General features: G+C 34.9%; 2 protein-coding genes across 2 annotated transcripts; one reads left to right on the plus strand and one right to left on the minus strand.

The window, feature by feature from the left end:
• Nucleotides 1–3,125: 3,125 nt before the first annotated feature.
• On the minus strand, nucleotides 3,126–6,737 carry LOC117927322 (probable 3-hydroxyisobutyrate dehydrogenase-like 2, mitochondrial). The gene is given in 3 exon segments (XM_034846806.1): nucleotides 3,126–3,471; nucleotides 5,633–5,849; nucleotides 5,852–6,737. Coding segments are annotated over 3 exon segments (927 nt in total). The 5' UTR covers nucleotides 6,546–6,737; the 3' UTR covers nucleotides 3,126–3,455.
• Nucleotides 6,738–17,381: 10,644 nt separating this feature from the next.
• LOC117925921 (probable serine/threonine-protein kinase PBL25) lies at nucleotides 17,382–19,835 on the plus strand. Its single transcript, XM_034845032.1, has 6 exons — nucleotides 17,382–17,967; nucleotides 18,062–18,282; nucleotides 18,555–18,622; nucleotides 18,747–18,882; nucleotides 18,952–19,101; nucleotides 19,750–19,835. The coding sequence occupies exons 1-6, from the start codon at nucleotides 17,382–17,384 to the stop codon at nucleotides 19,804–19,806; spliced, it is 1,218 nt and encodes a 405-aa protein (XP_034700923.1). The 3' UTR covers nucleotides 19,807–19,835.
• The last annotated feature ends 1,026 nt before the right edge of the window (nucleotides 19,836–20,861 follow it).

Raw genomic sequence — 20,861 nt, forward strand, 5'->3', positions numbered from 1 at the left:
AATTACCATATATTCACAATGTGATGAGATGGCATAAGAAGCCAGTCAAAGCAAGTAGTTCATCAGCACCAGCAACTTGTGATAATAATGAAGCAAGGGTGGGTTTTTTCAAAGAGATTTTTTCCCACATGACTTGTCGCCTGTCTTCTTCCCCCATCTCATTCCACAGCTTCTGCCAGGAGGTCGATATCAATCATAAAGTCTATATATTGACCTTTTACTTCTTATTATTTATACCGAATTTCATTCTTTTTTTCTTTAGTCAAAGTATTTATATTTTTAGTCGAATACATATTCAATGACCGGGATTATATGTTTCATACTTTTCTTCCCTTCATTCAACTTTATCAAAGCTCCTGCCCATCTCTCGACCCTTGTCTCCATTCTTGAAATATAGGTCATGGTTCTTCACAAGTATTAAAAAATAATATAATAATAATAATTTAAAAATAATTTTCTTATTTTTAATTTTATCATAAAAATAATAAAAAAAAATCAAATATACCTAAAAAAAATAAATAAATAAAATAAGTTTAAAAGAATAATATAAAAAATTTTTTTTTTCACTTTTTTTCCTTTAAATTTCTCTCCATTTTTTTTCATCATATTTTTCTTCAATTTTTTCAGAAACCAAACGTAACCATAGAGTTGGTACAGAGGGAAAATCCCCACCAGATTGTAGTAGCACTAGTAGCCGAGGAGACTGCTGGGAGAGGGGAACCAGAGAGGCCTGCAAGGTCCATTTTCTTCAATTTTCTTTTAAGATTTCCAACATCCAATTAGGGAATGTTTGGTTCTTCCTCCCAATTTCAAAACAGAGCAAACTCAAGTTTAATTTAATTACATATTGAAAGTATTGTATGCAGTTTGGTGAATGTAGGGCGTCCTTTCCAATTTGTTTGGCTAGTAAGAAAAATTGAGAAGAAATGAAAACTATGGATCTATTTACATCGGATTGGCACCAAGTGGTGGCTTGTCGGCTACTTAGTAGGGAAGGGCGATAAGCCACCAGAAAGAGACAAACATCTAACAAGGACGATTTTGGAAAGAGAGACTTATCAAGAAACATACCAAAATCAAGTAGGTCACACACTCAAGGCAGCTAGGTTTCCAAGAGATGGGGGCCTTCTAGTAGAATCCTCAGGGCTCAACCATTTCCTTGATCAGAGTTGGATCAAAGGACTAATAGGAAGTAGAAACCTACACTTAAAACTCATGCAGAAGTCATGGAATCACTGAGAGAGTGCCTACACATACAACTCGGGTTGGGGTTGGGTTGGGGTTGGGGTTGGGGTGGGTTGAATTTGGTTTCCACCCAACCTGAATGAATAAACAATCAACACAGACCCTAGCCTAACCCAACTCTTAATACAAATTGCTTAACCCAAATCCAACTCAACCCCATTTTTTCAAGTTTAGGTAAAGTTCAAGTTAGATCGAATTGATTGGGTTAGCCTTGAGCAAAACTGGTTGCTTGAGTTGCAGAAGTCAAATAATTGTCATTAATATTATTATTAACAACTCAATTTGGGATCAAGCTGTCCAACATCCCTGGCCAAACCCAACCCAAATTAAATTCAGGTTAGCTTTTTTCGCTGAAGCCCAACCAAATTGGGAAAGAGTCTACCTAAGCCCACCCAACAATGAGTTAGGGTTAGATCCAACCAAATTGCACCCTTAGATGGGTTAGAAACTGCCAACCAAAATCTGGACTATAGTCATAAAAATTCAATGCATCAATGAGACAAGAAGCATACGATAGGTTCCAAGATTACTGAAATCCTCCAAGTTTCCAACTGCTCTTCCAATGAGGAAAAGGTACAATTACAAAATAAAAGAGTCTTCTATTTACACAAGACTACAGAGAGGAAAATTATGACAATCTCATATCATATACAAAATGTCATACTGATACACTAGCCTAATCACACAAGACACAATGACTCTCTGCCTATGACTAACTAACCATTATTGTGCAAACACACTAGAAGAAAACCCTGATAGACTTGTTTGCATAAATGGTCTAGTTAAAAGAAACTGAAAAAGAGGAAGTTTTGACCTAGAGCCTGTGCAACTTATGTTGGCCTAAGCCATAAGCCAACTTTCAGATATAGTTGGCTATAAACAGTATTACAATGGTCAGAAACTTTGTGCAAATAATCAGCATATACTTACAAACTATACAATTGGCAAACCATATAAATCTATGCACACTATCATGCCCAATTTCAAATGTTACACCATGAGAGTGAGCATAACCCACTTGCACATACTGGCTAAAATTAAGGAAAAACAAAAGCCTGAGTATATATTCACAATAGCACCTGATAGACATGAGTATGAAGTCACAAAAGAAGCAAGCAACCAAATATGACTAATTGAGAATGTGAAATCACGAGTTGAAAAGAAGTATCAAATCACCAAATAAAATGTAGAGATCAATACGACTTTATGGAAGCGAATACCAACGAATACAAGCTTATCACTCAACAACAGAACCATCCCCCTCTTACCTCTCATGAGCAAAAACCCAATATCAACAACTATCAAACAATATCACCTGGGTGCTTTACTGTGAAGAGAAAGCTGTTGGCTGCACTATTGCAAGTGCTAAATGCTTGCATGCCTGCATGCAGTAGATATTACTATATAGTGTACATAACATCTGTATAAAGAAAAACATAACTAAATAGCTAAAATGCATATAATGGCAGTACCTTGAAAGAGTAGCATTCAAATAGATACTCCCATGCTCATCTGCAGAATTCTCTCTTTGTAGCACTTACAAGAGAGAAGATGTTAAAACCACAAAGAATTCCAGTTCCATAAATTCAACAGAAGTTACAAAATGAAATTCACATTGTCATCAGAAAGCTAACAAACCTCCATGTAACAAGTTGGAAAATAACTGGTTGAATTGCAAATGCTGAGATATCCAACAGTTTTTCATGATCCTTTCCAACTGCACATCTACCAACCCGTAAACCTACTCATAGTGTAACAACCAATTTCCTAGGTTATACCATAAACGTGAACTTACTCCACCCCTGCTCCACCATTGCCAGGGAAAAAAAGCCTGAGCATGTGGGTATAATCACACCATGAAACATGATTAGGAAACTATAAAAGGATAACAGTGATACAGATGACTTTATTAAAGCACCACCAGAAATGACAAAGCATAAACCAACATGAAAATGTTAAAACACCGATCAACTAAGATGTGTGGATAAGAATCACGCCATGAACATGAGAGTGAAATCAACATGATACAAGTGACCAACATGACAGTTTGAAGCACCCACCAACAATTACAAGGGTCAAGTATCAAATAACATGAGAACGTGAAGCCACCCACGAACCAGCAAAAGAAAACACCAATATCAACAGCTACATCAACCTTGTCCATGAGTGCTTTATTATAGACAGAAAGCTCTCGCTGCAATTTTATTGCTCTAACCACTGACAGACCTGCATCCAGGAGAGTAGTCCTATATGTTAGATATAAGAAATATACAAAGAAAACATAACTATATAGCATCCAGGCCAAGTTTGCCTGTGCTATAAATCAGACATGCAGGAGAGCATATCAAATATATAAGAATTTTTTTGAAAGAGTAGCAACCAACCAAGTATTCCCTTGTTCATCTTATATCTTGACTTGTAACACTTACAAGGATGCATCTGAAACTGCAAAGAGCTTCCATTCCAGAAATAGAAGGGGGAAAAAAAGAAGAAACAGAACACTAGAAAACCAAAATTTACCAGGTTACCACAAGCCTAATAGACAACTCACAAAAAGGTGGGAAATACTGGTTCAGTATCTACCAAGCTGTTTCATTAATCTTATGTTCATGATAAATATGCCTGCTTGCCAATTAAGACATCATTTCCAGATCCTTTGCTGGAGGTCTTTGGAGGTCTTTCATTAATGCTGTATCCATAATATGAAGTTTGATTATTTAATCAAAATACCAATTTGTTACATTTTCACAACCTCCATGCTTTAAGTAGGAAAATGAGCATAGGAATAACTCAAGAGTCCCTTAAACTCTGTCATCCAATTGAAACACCCAACAAGCTCAAAAAATGATATATACATGTATCAGTTTCACCAATCTACACAAACAAATATTCATATAAGATAACATATACAAGACATATACAAGTCAAGATTGCATATCAAACCTAGGAAAATAATCAGGATTTATATAAGAACCCATACTAAAACTGAGATTTAGATCTAAGGCTAGTATCTAGCAAAGGGAAAGCTATTCTTTAGGTTCAAAAAGCAGGAAGTAATTTTTCAAGCCTCAAGTCTAGTCTGGCTTGCCACCAGGACACTGAGGTTGCACAAAGTAGTAAATACTAACAAGAATAATACTTAGATGTGCCATTGGTGATTCTTGTGTAGGATTAGATACATTCAACTCAAATTTGGGCATGTTACAGAAACATGATAGTGTTATTGTGCCTTAATAGCATCCGAAAATACAAATCAGCACTTCTCACAAGACCACTGCTACAGGAAACTCGCAGCCATTATCACAAGGATTGTTATGTCTAGAACTGATATTGACATAGAATATCACATTTCTTGTTTTCTTCTATCCTTAGATTAAAAACTGCTCATGCCTATCCATTGATAGGCCCAGTGTACAAGATCTGCACAACACTAATCACATATCTCTGCCTGCATATATTATAATTCTTTTTAACCAGTTTATTTTTCTAAGAATGATGCTATAAAAAGTTAAACATCATGTATCACAAAAATCCTTTGAATAGAACATGGAGATATTTCCTACCATGCATTTCGAGGAATACAACCCCTATCATCCCATTTTGTTTTAAAAAACGCCCTCCTCAATTTAGTTCAGTAATATAGTGTGTTTCTTGGCAAATCATTTTCCCTCTTCCTAAGGCACTGATAACAATCTCAAAACAATACACCTCAGATTCATCCAACTATCTAGCACTTGGTCTCAAAACGTTTTAAGCCAAGCACATTAACTTAATCCTGACACATGCATGCACATTTGTACTATGATAAAGGCCCCATTCAACACTGTTTAAGAACCTGAAAGTTCACTTACAGTCAATCTCTTTGCTTTTTTTGGCCCTGTTTTTCCAGTACATATAAGAACATCATATTAAAACATTTAGTGAATTGGAATTGCAACACAATCCAATGCCATGTGGATCATTTGAACCACTAACTTCTGACCATGGATTTCCAGTGGAAGCCCCCTAGACAATCCTGGTAGCAATATGGTGTTTCTCAGTCTTGTTCCAGTTCACATGATTAGTTGTATTTAGGACCATAATTAAAGAGTGACAAACTACATACCTATCCACATACAACATTTTCTTATCAATTCTGAGGAAACCATCCAATTCTCTCTTTATGAGACCCAATAGAAAACTACCCAATTTTCAATTTATCACCCCATACAGAACTTCTCAATTGCATCAACCTAACAGAATCTACCCAAATCAATTGTAGCTAATAAATTAACATCCTCCAAGCCCCATCTTAACCACTCATTAGCACTACCCTCAGCACAAAACCAATAATCCAATCACTATTGCAAGGCTGTATGCTAGAGATGCAAATAAAATTTCATCTCACCTGCCATTCATCTTCTCTATAACAGAGATAAACCCTTGAGCACCAAGCTTTCCGTCTCCATTAGCCACCATCACCTCAAACAATTGCTTGTTCAAGGCAGCCCCTGGCAACACCGCCACCCTCTCATCCTCCTCCTCCACGATATCCACACCCATCCCCAAGTCCTTCACCATATACTCCGCATAACCGCCTGGTCTAAAGTCCCTCTCAATCATCCTTCCCCGAACAACTCCATCGCCTTCGACCCTGCAGCCCCGCCCCTCACCGCATCCATCCATTGCTGCTTATCCAACCCTGCCCGCTCCGCAAACACCAGCCCTTCACTCAGCCCCAACATATTCGCCGCCACAATCATCTGGTTCGCAATCTTGCAGCTCATCCCGCATCCGGGTGCGCCCACATAAGTCCCCTTCCCCATCACATTATACAATGGGGTTAACCACTCCACAACCCCACTATCTCCTCCTGCCAAAATCGCCAACTTCCCATCCCTGGCACCGATATCCCCACCGGAAACAGGCGAATCCACGGACCAGCAGTTCTTCTCCCGTGCAGCAGCGTAGATTTCGCGGGCAAGACCAGGGTGGCTGCTGGTGGTGTCTACAAGAACGCCGCCGGGGTTGAGGCCGGAGAGGAGGCCGTTGGGACCAAGGACAATTTGCCGAACATCTGAGGGGTGCCCCAGCATAGTAAAAACGACATCGCTTTGCCGGGCGAGGGAGACTGGAGAGTCAGCCAATTGGGCGCCTTGGGACTGCAGTGTAAGGGCTTTGGAAGGGTTGCGGGCGTAGACGGTGAGGGAGTACCCGGCGGCGAGGAGGCGAGAGGCCATGGCGGCGCCCATGACGCCAATTCCCACAAATCCAACGCGGGTTTGGGCGGTGTTTATGGGTTTAGGGTATGGGGTTTCCATGGGAAGGGAAGAATCGAGGGAAGAGCAGACGGGTGAAGAGGGTGGAGAGGGTGGAGTAGATCGATTAGAGTGTGAAGTGGCCTTTCTTGCAGGTAGTAGAGGCTTCGTGGTGAAGAAGATTGGGGGAATCTTGGTATGGGGCCGGCACTGAAAACTCAGTGACAGCGATGAGGAGATAAAAGTATGTGATAATAGACCCGCACTGTCCATGGAAAAGGAAGGTCCGTAAACCGCATTATTGCTTTCCCAAATCCTTGTAATTTTTTTTTAGTGGATTTTTTATTTAAGTAATATTATTTTTCAAAAATAATATTTTATGAAATATTACAAAACAAAAATGTAGTTTTAAAATGTAATTATTAAATTTTGATTTTCCATATCTTCTCCCATATTTGATTAATAATGACATAAGATAAATTATTTATCATTTAACTTATCTTATATTTAATTAAATATGAATACAATCAGATATATTATTTATCTTTTTTTTAAATCCTTTTTAAATGAGGTATATTAATTCTAAATTAAGATATATGACATATATATCTCATGTACTATAAAAATTTTGATTAAAAAAAGAACTAAAAAATATTCATAAAATAGTACTAATATATGCATTATTTAATATATATATATATAATGAATAACATAATATAAAAATTATTTATAAATTTTAAATATTTTAATTATTAATATTATTAATAAATAAATAAATACTTAATTTTAAATTATTGAACAATTTCTAAATGTAACTAAACGTAATAAAATTTTCATATTTATTCAACAAATATTGGAATATAATATAATTTTTTTTTTAAACAAACATCAAATATTGAAAAATAATATATTTTTCTTTATATTATTTTTATTCAATTTTCATACTAAATATAAATATGACATGACATATCCAAATAGATATAATACCTTGAGATATTATATGCATTGAATATAACATTTGAGGATATTATATCTCATTGGAAATTATATCTTAAGATATGCATACTCTATGATACTTTTAAAAATCTATCATATTTTATACTATCCTATTCTATCAACCAATTGTAATTTAAGCGGATAAGGGTTCTTCATTACAAAAACCACACTTGTAACAAAGTTGAGATCAAGCTTGATTAGCCTTCAATTGCACTCTATTCAAGAACAAGTGGTTGTACCTTAAATCAAGATCAAATCAATTAATAAAATCAAATGATCATATATTCTTTAAATTAAAAAAAAAAAAAATTGTTGTACTCACATCTTTATTAATATAATTTTTTTACACTTAGTGGGACATCTTCTACTTCTCATCTCTTATAAAGCTTGAAAGTTTGTATTTGAAGCCTTAATAGTGGAACCCTCAATCGAGTAAGAGCTTGAGGACAATGGATATAGTCAGATAATCAAACCACTATAAAAAGAGTTTACACATCTTTTCTCCCTTTCTCTTACTTTGTTATTATTTAGTTTGTTAATACTTGATCTTTGTGAGGGAGGGCATTGGTTTGCTTAAACTAACTAGTCATTTTTCATAATTGGTATCAGGGTTAAGCCTCTTGTTTTTTTTTTTTTTTTTTAACAATCTAAGAAGTTATAACTAATTATTCTAATTCATCTCATGTGGAAAGGTTTTTTTATTAATCAACCTCCATTCTTTTGGGATACCGTTTATTCATATCGGAAAACTAGAATGACGTGGTTTTTAAAATCCACTGACTATGATCTTTGGGATGCCATCGGAAATGGTCTCCATATTCCAATAGAAATTGAGAATGGAGTAGTTATTCCAAAACCAAGCCAAAAATAGGATGATCTTGATAAAAAGAAAGTTTAACTTAGATGCAAAGGCTATTTATTATTTATATTATGTAATAGATAGAAATAAATATAATCATATATGCTAATGTGAATCCACTAAGGATATCTAGAGAGTACTTAAAATAACTCATGAGCAAATTAATCAAGTCAAAGAATCTAAAATGAGCAATCTTATGCATAGTGATAAGTTATTTTCTATGAAGGATAATGAATCCATGATTGAGATATTTATTAGGTTCATCAATATCATCGATGTACTTCAAGTATTGAGAAAGGTTCTCAAAGACTTAGAGAAAGTAATAAAGATTCTAAAGTCTCTACTAAAGAAGTGGAAAGCCACAACCGTTGATATTCAAAGGATCTCTCAAAGCTTTCTTTGGAGTGATAGTAAAGATGACTCCATAGAAGAAGAAAATAAGAATGAAGTGGCCAACATATGTTTGACTATTGATGAGTTAGATAAGGTAAATTTTAACTTTAACCAATGTTTTTAAAACTGGACTAATCATTGAACCGGAAAAGCTACTGGTTCACGGTTCACTAGTCGAACCGATGGTCGAACCGCGGTTGAACTGATGACGTCATAAATATATAATTTATATTTTATTAAAATTAAAATTAATTTTTAAAAATTTTAAAATATATAATTAAAAATTATAATATTATTTATTTTTTTTATATAAATGTATTATTATTTAAAATTTTGTGTTTAATATTTGTTAGGAATATGAGGCTAATCCAACCTATGATAATCACCCTAGAAGGGGGAGGGGGTGAATAGAGTGATGGTCTCTTTTCGCAAATTTAAACAAGTGAATGCAAGAGACAATTATATGCAATTATATAATAATCAATATATAGACAATTGCATATAAATTAAAGAGTAGGAAAGAGAGAATGCAAACACAAGTATTTATAGTGGTTCGACGCAACCCGGCCTACATCCACTCTCCTCTAGCTTCAATCCCAAGCTTGAGGTTCCACTAATCCAAGGCTTCCAAACCAAGCCTTCAACCAACACAATTGGATTATGGTTCCAATTCACCCTCTTGGAGTTTTAGCTCCAAGCACCCTTTACACTTCTCAAAAGATATCCCTCTCTTGAACAACTTCCTCTCAAGGATTTACAAATAAAAGATCTCACAAAAATCTTAACACAAGAACTTTAAGCTCAATTGATACAAGAAAAACTATGATTGAATGGTGCACTAAAGATATGCAAGTTTTGAAATAATGGTGCACTAAAAAATCTTCTTCCAAGGCTCAAATATAATCAAGAAAGATTTAAGAAGGTTAAGCTTATGAAACAATGAAGATTGGAGCCTTTTTATAGAAGAGAAAAGCCAAACTAGCCATTTGGGAGTTCGACCGGTTGAGCTAAGGGTCGACCGGTTGACTAGCCGTTAGCATTAAATGCTTGGCAGGTGACCGTTGGCCTCAATCGGACCTCGACCGGTCCTCCACCTGACCTCGACCGGGAATAGAATCACCTCGACCAGGAAGAGAATCACCTCGACCAGGAAGAGAAGGCCACTAGGAGAGAGAGAAACTTTTTGACCTCCTTCGACTCGTACTCGACCGGACAAGCACAACCGGTCGACCGGTTCCTCAATCGGTTGAACCGATTGAGCCATTTTTTGGCTCAACACCCAATCTTTTTCAACTTAAAACCTTTTAACACAAGTTTGAAAAACATTTAACACAAGGTTTTAGTTGAAAACATGAAATCATCCAATTCTAAATATATTTAAAACAATATTACTCTTGGATGATTTTGGTGCATAAATAAAGAATGAAATGCATGAAAGTCTTAGTGCACCAACAACCTTACAAAGAGATCTTATGAAGCTAGGGTCTTGAAAAACTCTTCTCTTTGAGGTGGTCTTCTTCTTCATGATTTCTCCTTGGCTTGATTTGTCTTTATGATTACCACTTTGGAAATCCTCTTGCCTAATCACACTTGAAATATGATCATTAGTTCTAAACCTTATTTTGTTATCATCAAAATCAAGATTAACCAAACCTTGGTTTCACAATATTTGAATATGAAAATATATTAAAAATGAAAGAAAAATCGTATATTACATGTATATATATACTGTTATTTATGAAATAAGATATGTATTTGGTAATATTTTACAAAAACAGAACAACGATGAAGTGGAGCACTTGCTCTTTCGTGAACTTGATGTCCATGGTTCAACCGTCCTCCCCCTTGTAGTTTAAAAGCTGGTTTTTAATTATTTAAATCAGCTACTACATTAGTCCCTCATCGGAAAACAGAGAAGATATAAAGGGCTTTTTAAACATCTTTCATCCATCATACAACAAATGATTTCTAGGCCTCACACTACATTAGTCCCATATCGAAAAACAAAGAAGATATAAAGTGTGGCCCATTTTGCCAAAACCAGGGGGAAGTTGAATTGTTCGATTCATAAAAAACTGTTAGGTTCACTGATCCGGTGGTCCAAGCGGTCTAAGGCTGATCTAATGGGTAAGCGGTTCAAAAGTGGGAATCGAACTGGAAAAACAATCGGTCGACGGTTGGACTGGTTCAATCAGTCGATCTAATCCAATTTTCAAGACAATGACTTTAACTTTAACTTAAACTAAGAGGATTTGCAATAAGCTTTTGAGAAAATCTATGGAGACCTTAAAACACTTGGTTTAAAAAATGTTTAAATCTCTTCAAAATAAAATCCTAAGTCTTTAAAAAGAACTTAAGGATGTGCAAGAGATGTTTGAAAAGGTTGAAAAATAAAATATTTCTCTGAAAAAGAAAAAAGAGGTTTTAAAAAATAAAAATGATTGGTTAACCTCTTCTCTCTCAATCTTTTCTTGTGGACAAAAAGCTTTTTGAGATAATTCATGCAAGCCAATAATTTTATTATTATTAAAAGGTGTTAGCCTAAGGGTTCTCATAATCAGGTTTTGATGATAACAAACCATGGTTAAGTTACTAATTGGTTTGAATTACAAAGAATTTCAAGTGTTAATTTGGAAATTCATCAAAGAACCAAATTGATGCACGATCAAGACCTTTGGAAGAGTTTTAATCATAGGAAACATATGTAAGGTGAATGCATGGGTGCACTTAGGTTTTACATATCATTTCATGCATCTTTGAAAAACTCGGTTTATTCTTTAAAGTTACAGTTTCATCAAAACCCAAGTTTTATCAAATGAACCTTAGGAAAATCACTTCAAAATTGGCATACTAATTTGCTTAAGGACCTTACCTAAGTGTTAGATGAGAAAAAACTAGAAAAATATAGGTTTTCGAGCCAAAAGTGGTGAACCGGTCGAGGCACTGTCCAAACCGGCTCAACTGGTTAGGGTATCGATCAACCGGTTCCCTCTTCTCGGTCGAGGTCTAGTCGAAGAGTGCAAAAGCACTCTCTCTCTTCCAATAGTCTTTCCTTCCCGGTCGAGGTATTTGTCTTCCCGATCAACCTCCGGTCAAGGTCTGATCGAGGTCTGGTCGAGGGTAACGGTCACTTGTCAAACATTAAATGCTCCAATGGCTAGTGAACTAGTCGACTCCCAACTCGACCGATTGAGGCTACTTTTTGTTTTTCTTGGCTCCTGATGTTAGAAACCTACAAATAAAGAGCTCCACTTCATTTATGAGAAAGATAACACTTGCATTTATTTGTCTACCCATTTGTTGTTGCCTTAAAAGCTTTCATTCCTTTCTTGGTGCATTAAATCTTCATTTTCGTATCCTTTAGTGCACCTTTGTGATTCATCCTAACCTTAAGTTGTATTTGAGTTATTATTGAGCTAGGTTGAGAGATTCATTCTTGTTAATTGAGTGTTAAAGCCTTCAAGTGAGTTGAAACTTGAAGAGATTGTGTAAGAGCCCATTGGAGCCGGAACCCAAGTGTAAAGGTGATTAGAAACTTGGTTGAAGCTTCAAGTGAATGGAACTCTCACTCGGTTAGGAGCTTAAGGAGAGTGGACGTAGGCAAAGAAGTGTCGAACCACTATAAAATTTGAGTTTGATTTCTCTAACTCTGTCTCTTTATATTTGCTTCTCTTGTGCTTAAATATGTTGTGTTTAAAAAAGAATTTTTTAAAAACCCAATTCACCCCCCTTTTTGGTGTTTTTCTCATTTAAGATTAACATTTATTTTCTCAAAAGGATTAAGCTACAAGTCCTTTAAGAATAAAAAATATTTCAAAAATTATTTTATCAAGAGGCTTCTAGTGAAAATTCATCCACTATTTGCAACTTTTGTGGAAAAGGTCACATAAGTAGCACTTTCCCTCTTAGAAATATTTTTCAAAAGGCTTCTATACCTCTAAAATGAAAAAGGTTTGGATTACAAAATTGAAATAATACCAAACCCCAAACACCTAAGAAGATATGAGTACCTAAATAATCTTGACTTGTCTTGTAAGGTTTAAAGAAAAACAAATGGTTTATGGATAATGGATGTTCAAGACACATGATTGGATATGAATCAAAATTTATCTTTCTCACCAAAATGAAGGAAGGTTTGATGACATTTAGGGGATAATGCAAATGGAAGAATTATTGGTCAAGAAAATGTTCATAATAATACTTTCTCTTTAATTGAAAATGTCTTGTTTCTTAATGGTTTAAAACACAATCTTTTAAGCATTAGTCAACTTTGTGAAAAATGTTTTAAAAGCATTTTTGAATCTTCATATTGCATCGTTAAAGAAATTTAAAATAATAAAACCATTTTCATAGGTCATAAAAATGAAAATGTTTACACTATTGATATTCAAAAGTATGATGGACATGACAAATGTTTTTCTACCATGCATGATCAAAGTTGGTTGTGACATAGGAAATTAGAACATGCTAACATGGACCTAATTTCCCAACTCAAAAAGCATAAACTTGTAAGAGGACTTTCCAAAATTAATTTTAAGAAAAAATAAAGTTTGTGATGCATGCCAAATGGGAAAACAAATAAAAAATTATTTCAAAACAAAATTTTCATTTTTACATTAAGGCCTTTAAAATTTTTGCATATAAATCTCTTAGGACCTTCTAGGACTTCTAATCTTATAGGAAATTTTTATGCTTATGTTATTGTATATGACTTCTCCAAATTCATATAGGTCTTATTTTTTAGTCATAAAAATGAAGTTTTTTTAAGTCTTTTCAAAGTTTTGTAATAAATGTTCAAAATGAAAAATGTTTAATCATTACCTATATAAGAAGTGATCGTGGAAAAGAATTTGAAAACCTTGATTTTGGAACCTTTTGCAATGAACATAGAATTGAACTCAATTTTTTTTACTCCTAGAACTCCTCAACAAAATAGGGTTGTTGAAAGGAAAAATAGAACTTTACAAGAGATAACAAAACTCATGCTAAATGGGAATGATTTACCTAAATATTTTTTGGTGGAAATAGTTAACACTACTTGTTATATTCTAAATCATGTTTTCTTAAGGCTTATTATTAAGAAAACTCCCTATGAATTTTGAAAAACAAAAAACCATACATTGGTTATTTTGAAGTCTTTGGTTATAAATGCTTTATCTTAAACACTAAAGATAGTTTTGGAAATTTTAATGCAAATTTGGATGTTGGGATTTTTTTCTTAGTTACTCTCTTTTAAACAAAGTTTTTAGAGTTTTTAACAAAACAACCATGGTTGTAAATGAGTCTATCCATGCTATCTTTGATGAATTTAACAATGTTTTTTAAGAAATAGCAAATGTTGATGATGATTTAGAATTGGAAGAAGGCATGGGAAGACTACAAATTGAAAATGTAATCACCAAAAGTAAAGGAGTGTTGATCTAAAGGAAGGTCTCCCTTCACACTTCCACCTTCTCAACAAGAGCAAGAAGAGTCAAGCTAAGACCTTCAAAGAGATTGAAAGTTTATCATCAACTATCCACAAAACCAAATTATAGGCAATGCATCTAGTGAGGAAAGAATTAAATCTTCTTTGAACGATATTTGCAATAATTTGGCTTTTATTTCTCAAATAGAACCTAAGAATATTCATGAAGTTAAAGTTGATAAAAATTGCATGGTTATGCAAAAAGAATTTTTGAAAGAAATGAAGTTTGAGAATTAGTTTCTAAGACTGCAAAGCAAATCGTAATTGTAACTAAATAACTTTTTAGAAACAAGATGAATGAGAATGGAATAATGGTTAGAAACAAAGTTAGGTTAGTAACCCAATGGTTTAATCAAAAAGATGGAATTGACTATGATTGATACCACTAAATTTCTCTAAAACCAAATATCCCTAAGCTAGAGAAATTGAAGCTCAAGAAAGTTTTTAGCTCTCATAGTTGTACAACCCTCATCTAGAAAAAGATCTTAAATATTAGGGTTTTAATCTTCATTTGAAAAACTCATATTTGTTTCAAAAAAAGTAAAGCTTTTGCATATGTGATCAAATTGTCATCAATTAAACACGGTTAAAAATTCTAGGTAATAACTAAACTCTTGCCCTCTAGCGTGATCAATCAATAATGAAGTCAATTGGTCTAAAACACAAATTTTGATACTCTTAAACTTCAAATCCTATTTTCAACAAAAGGTTAAAAGTTCAAAATTTGGCCGATTAATATTTAATAACATCCATCACCTCAAGATCACTTGCCTTCTCCTTTAACAATCTTCGATCACAATCAACTTAAAAATAAGAAAAGTATAAAAGAGGATTTGAAGTAATTAAGATAGGAGAACATAATGAGAATTTTGAATTAGAATTACCAACACACACAAATACTTACATTTTTAATGAAAATTCAAGTGGAAATAGCAAAAATGGAAATTAGAGTTTTAGAAGGGCTACTAGTCAGCCGGTCTTTCCAATGGTGACCCCACCATTCACCTTAATCAAACAAATCTAAATAATTTTTCTCTCAACATATACCTAATTCCTTCTTTTTAACACATAAATCCCTTAATAAAAAAATTTCAAAAAAAAATTATATTTTTGAAATATTTAATGACTTGATTCATAATAATAGGACAAACTTGTTCCTTCCTCTTTGGGCTAGGACAAGAAAAAAACAGAAGAAAATATCATCCAGAACAAATAACATAAAATAGAAGGAAGAGAAAATATGAAAGGAGATACTCCATAGTACACCTATACCAGCTTTGTAAGCAACGACTTGATGCAAAGTGCCCACCTTGTAACCCTCGTTAATGACGGATCCAGCAAAGAAACCGAGACTTCCCCACTTGAAAGCCATTCTCTTTCTTCACTTGTATCGCCATAGTTGTTAAGCACATGAACTAGGAAGTGTAATTTACTAGTTATTCCTCTGAGGTGAGAGAGATCATCAGAAGGGGGAGAAAATGGTGTCTCAAACGATGTGGTCTTCAAGAGATCAGGGGGAGAGTGTGATAGTGGTGATGGATGCCAACCGAAGTAAAGCAAGCGTCGATGCAGTGTGCTGGGCTCTCAAGCACGTGGTCCGCCCCAAGGACACTGTTGTTGTTCTTGGTATTCTCTGTGAGCTTGGGAGGAAGACTTCTTGTTTTCCGTTTCACATGGGCATGGGCACCGCTGGGATTTGTATGCTCTTTCTGTTTATTTATTTACATATTTTGCTTGTTCTTCACAGTTCAACTCTTTTTGGCCCAGTTTATGATAAGGCTGTAATCCAAGTTCACTTGCCTACCAACTCTAAGCATTTCTGTTAATTTGTTAACTAGGCAATTAGCATGGTATCAGAGTCTCGTTTTTCTCGGTTGATCACGGGGGAAAGTTCATATGCAAATAAGAAGAGACTGAGATGTGAGGTTAAGGTTATAACATGATAGCTTAGCAGTATAGTTCCCAGAATTGGTTTGGCTGCTAAGAATATTAAGGAAAAGGAAAGAAAACCAAGTTGTCCTAGAATTAAGTTCTGGCATAGCTTTTTCAATGCTTGGATACTCTACCTGCTTTAATTTCAGTGTATTTTGTTTCAATTAAATCAACATTTTGAACTTCAAAAAAAAAAAAAAGTTAATTTGGATCCTCTTTTTAGAATAAAATTGGAGGTAAAAACGTATGGCTGTTGGAGCTTATTCATGTATCATATGAGCTTTGCTCTAGACTGATCTGAGGCTCATTTTCCTCACAAACTGAGCCTGAGAAAACCAAGCTCTGAGATTTTAGTTTGATGGACTCCATGGGTTCATGAGCTGAGCAGCAGGGGAGAATAAGTAGATTATGGTAGGCGAATACCCAGTTGCCCAAGTAGATATTTAGGCGTGGTGGAAGCACAAATGTAGGCAAAGTTGGCTAACAGAGCTCCTTCTGTTACATGCCCCTTTGTTGTAGGCCGCACAGCCGCCTACATATGTGAACGCCAGCACAAGCGATTAGGTTCATTAGGCTCACCCAGGTAATATGCCCCCAAAGAATCGCTATTCATTACCTAGTTCTTCTGTCTGATTTGTATCTGACGTGAAAATGTGTTAAATCTAAACATCTTGATTGTCAAGTACTTTCATACTTTCTAACAGCCTCTGAATCTCAACCAGAATTCCTATAGGATTGTGGCTAATAGATCTATACATAGTTGCTTCAATTCTAGGATTTCTATGCCTTTTTTTTCAGGGGAAAGATTGGAATTGTCAGGAAGTGAAGTGAACCCCAAAGAGCTCGAAGAAGAAATTGAGAAAAAGAGGGAACAATACCAGAGTAGCCTCCAGCCAATATACCGACGATGCAGGAAGAATGAGGTCAGTCTCCCATAATGGAGAATTTTCATTGGCTTAATTCAATAAATAAGCGTAAGACTTTTCCATATGCAGGTGAAGTTGGAAGTTAAACTTGCTGCAGGATTTGATGCCAAGAAAATAACCATTGAAGAAGCGCAAAACTCAAATACTCGATGGATTGTTTTGGATAGGTGAGTGAGTATCGATCCATGGACTTTGAGAAGAAAAAAACAATATAAAGCATCTTGCAGTGGCCAAATGCTATGTAAAATTGAATGGATCAATCTCATTTTCATGTCCTGGCCTAATTGTATACTCAGTTTTTAGCTAAGTTTCTTAATTTTCTCTTGATGGGCAGCCACTTGAAGAAGGAGAAGGTGTTCATCTATGGCCATGTAGACTGCAACATTGCAGTGATGAAAGGAAAAGATGTTGCAACCTTAATGGTACCAAAAGCTTCGGGGTGTTCACAAATTCCCCCAAAAATCACTAGAGTTGACGCTGCAAATATCATCACACCAGATCAACCCCAGACACAGCCAGATGATGAAGACCTAAATGATCTTCAAGAAGACTTATGTCGGCCAGCACCAGCTCCTCAAAGTCCTTGCTGGTATCCCCTTGCATGGAGAACTGGTTTCCCTCGCTCTTTCACTCTCACTGAGCTTGAAGAGATAACAAATAGGTTTGGCGATGAGAATATTGTTTTAGACCACGGGGACATCAAACTTTACGACGGGATCCTGCAGGAAACACCTGTTTTAGTCCAGCGTTTCTCTGGAAATGATCAAGGCAAGTTCTGGTCAGAATTCAAGATCCTCTCCCGTGTCCGCCATCGCAATATCATGAACCTTGTTGGATACTGCTGCACTGGCTCTTGTTTGTTCTTGCTCTTCGACTACCCATGTATGGGTAGCCTTGAAGTGAACCTCCGACGTAAGTATAAGCCCAGAAAAGGTCTTGTTTCTACAATAAATTGTAGTTTTTCAGCTAGTTTTTTTGTATAGCTGAGGTCCTTCTTTCATTCTAGACAATGCTGTTACTAGGAAGAAGATGATTTTGAAATCAGGTTTCATTATGTATGAAGTTGAAGATAAGGCTGAGAACCTCTCATGGAGATTAAGGTGGTATATTGCTCAAGAAATAGGAGTAACTTTGCGCTATCTTCATGAGGAATGTGCTGATGGACCCATTGTACACCTGTCTGTTTGCTCCTCTAGTATAGTATTTTCTCACGGTTGCTCTACCATGGTAAGCCTGCAACTAGTCTTCAGAAGCAAGTTGGGAACCAAGCTCTTGGTTCAAGTGCATATTCGGCTGGCCTTTACATGATTTTCAAAACTCCATTGAAATCATTTTCTACTGTCTTTTTCGCCACTGTTTTAGAAGAATCACCAGTGGACTGAGGCTGGTCGCATGTAGCACTATCCCAAAAGGCTTATATATCTTGTGTTTTCCTCCTCGGTTTTTCTTCCAAAAATTGAGCTAAAAAACTGAAACTTTTGCTTTGAATGTCTTACAAGCTATGCAACTTCTCAACGGCTAAGTTGCTCAAGGATGATACTCCCTTCAATGAAGCTTCACAAGCAGAGTAAGAGAACTATGCAAAACTTTATCTAATGGATAAAAAGGACCACTGATGAAGATCCCTATTTCTTTTGAATGATTTCAATATGATGACATCTTACCATTTGTGTGATGTTTGATGGTTGAAGATGCCCCAAGGTAGAGCAAGACGAGTACCTTTCTGCTGATGTACACGATTATGGGGTGCTCCTCTTGGAGCTCATAGCTGGAAAGAGTGCCAGTGACTTTGAGGCACAAGGCAGTGGACAGTCCTTGATTGATTGGGTAAGATGTTTCTTGTATTTCTCGGTTATTCTGCGAGTTGTTTGTTGATTAGCTTCTCCTGGAACACAGGCACTGCCACTTCTGGAAAATGATTCCCTCGGTGAAGTGATGGATCCCAGAATAGCGGATACTGATGATGTTAGGCTGGTCCATCATATGGCACGAGCTGCACTGTTCTGCCTGAAAAACGATTCCGGTCGGAGGTTATCTATAAGTGAGGTAAAACACGTTACACTAAATCTTTGTCAGTTTTCTTTGGGGTGTTTGGATGCCTTGAAAAATGGTGTATTTTGATACACCAGTTGGTAGTATAACATATGCACAAATCCTGAAAATGGCCTCATTGTAGGATCTCTCTCTCTCTCTCACGCTAGTCAAAGTGTTTTAAGGGCTCATAGTACCCAAAGCAAATAATATTTACAAGGGAGATGATGAATTATTACTAGAGTTAATTCCTACACTTGATGTGAGTCTTTATCTATTTGGTTTTGCAATCTTATAGACAAAACAAACACGTAATGGTTGGCATCAAAATGATTGTGATATTCCATGCACATTGAATATATAAAGGAAAAAGTTTCTCCTATTATTTATATATGAACTTCTCTTAACCAACAAGATGACTTTTAAAATCATGAAACTTTATTGAACCCAAAATAGACTATATCTATATGAGAATGAATAGATCATTATACTGTAAGTGGTCAAATCTCATAAATTTTGAATGGTTAACAAGTTTATGGTAGCTCTAGCAAGGTTTTGTTTTTTTTTTTTTTTTCCATTTTCTTTTTTGTTTTCCTTTTTTTCTTTGTGATTTTACTTTTGTTTCAAGAATATGATGGTAGGTAGAATTTGATTTGCTTGTAGGTGTTAGCAGTGGTTCGAGGTGATAAAGGGTGGATATCTAAGTACCCACATTGTTGAAAAGGGATTGTAGATTGGTGTGGTTTATGGGAAAGAATCAAGAATCAATGTGTGAAGTTTGAATTTCAGGTTCAAACATCTCATACCCATTCAAACAAAAATTTAATTAATTGTTAATGCTTATTTTTGTTATATGACTCATTGTATCATCATCGTGATATGAATTCCTAAATCATCGTGATAAGAATGTATTACTTTGAAAAAAAAAACCTTAAAAGAGTTGTCGTTTTAACCCTACTTGTTAGATTTGTTAATAGTTTGGAAAATGATAGGGTACTAAATGAGTACCCATCTAGCTTGTTATCTCGTTCAGAGTGCATGAATTCTTACTAAATGAGTAATCATCAAACTTGTCTTCTTGACCGTCCAAAGTGAATGGTAAATTCTAGGCTGTTGAATGAGGATAAAAACAATGAAATCAAAGTATAAAAGAATGAGACCAAAGAAAAAAAAAAAAAAAAAAAGGATCCAAATTACAAAGTAATAGAATATATTTAGGTACAAAACAACAATGTGACTTAATTATGCATGGGATGCATTATGATTGGTCTCGTCTTTCAATATGTACTAATTTGATATTTTTGTGAAACTCTATCATATAATACTTAAACCCTACTTGTTTTTCATCTCTTCTTGACTCTAAACTACATTTGGTTGACAAGATAAGATATAATATGTATATCTTAGGATATTATATTCAAAAATGTATATCTTAGGATATCATTTTGAATGGGATGTGATATGTTTAGATATTATATCCAATGAACAGAGTATCTTAACCTAGTATATATAACCCGATATATTATATTATGTTTACATTTATTTTGTAAAATGTATTATGTTATATATATATATATATATATATATATATATATATATATATATATCACCTATATTATTATTTTTTATAATATATTTTATAAATGTTTTTTCATTCTTTTTTAACCACAAATTTATTTTTAATAAAAAAAATATTTTACAAAATAAGTAATATAAAAAATGAAATTTTTGATAAAATAAATAAATAAATTTATGTTACATGGGATATATATATA

The sequence above is a fragment of the Vitis riparia genome, chromosome 12 (genome assembly GCF_004353265.1).
Source record: "Vitis riparia cultivar Riparia Gloire de Montpellier isolate 1030 chromosome 12, EGFV_Vit.rip_1.0, whole genome shotgun sequence".
Classification (NCBI taxonomy): domain Eukaryota; kingdom Viridiplantae; phylum Streptophyta; class Magnoliopsida; order Vitales; family Vitaceae; genus Vitis; species Vitis riparia.

Excerpts from the sequence above, each read along its gene's own strand:
- LOC117925921 (XM_034845032.1), top strand. The coding sequence starts at position 17,382 with ATGGGCAGCCACTTGAAGAAGGAGAAGGTGTTCATCTATGGCCATGTA. Across the intron at positions 17,968-18,061 it reads CCTTGAAGTGAACCTCCGAC|ACAATGCTGTTACTAGGAAG; the intron begins GTAAGTATAAGC and ends CTTTCATTCTAG. Across the intron at positions 18,623-18,746 it reads AATGAAGCTTCACAAGCAGA|ATGCCCCAAGGTAGAGCAAG; the intron begins GTAAGAGAACTA and ends TGATGGTTGAAG.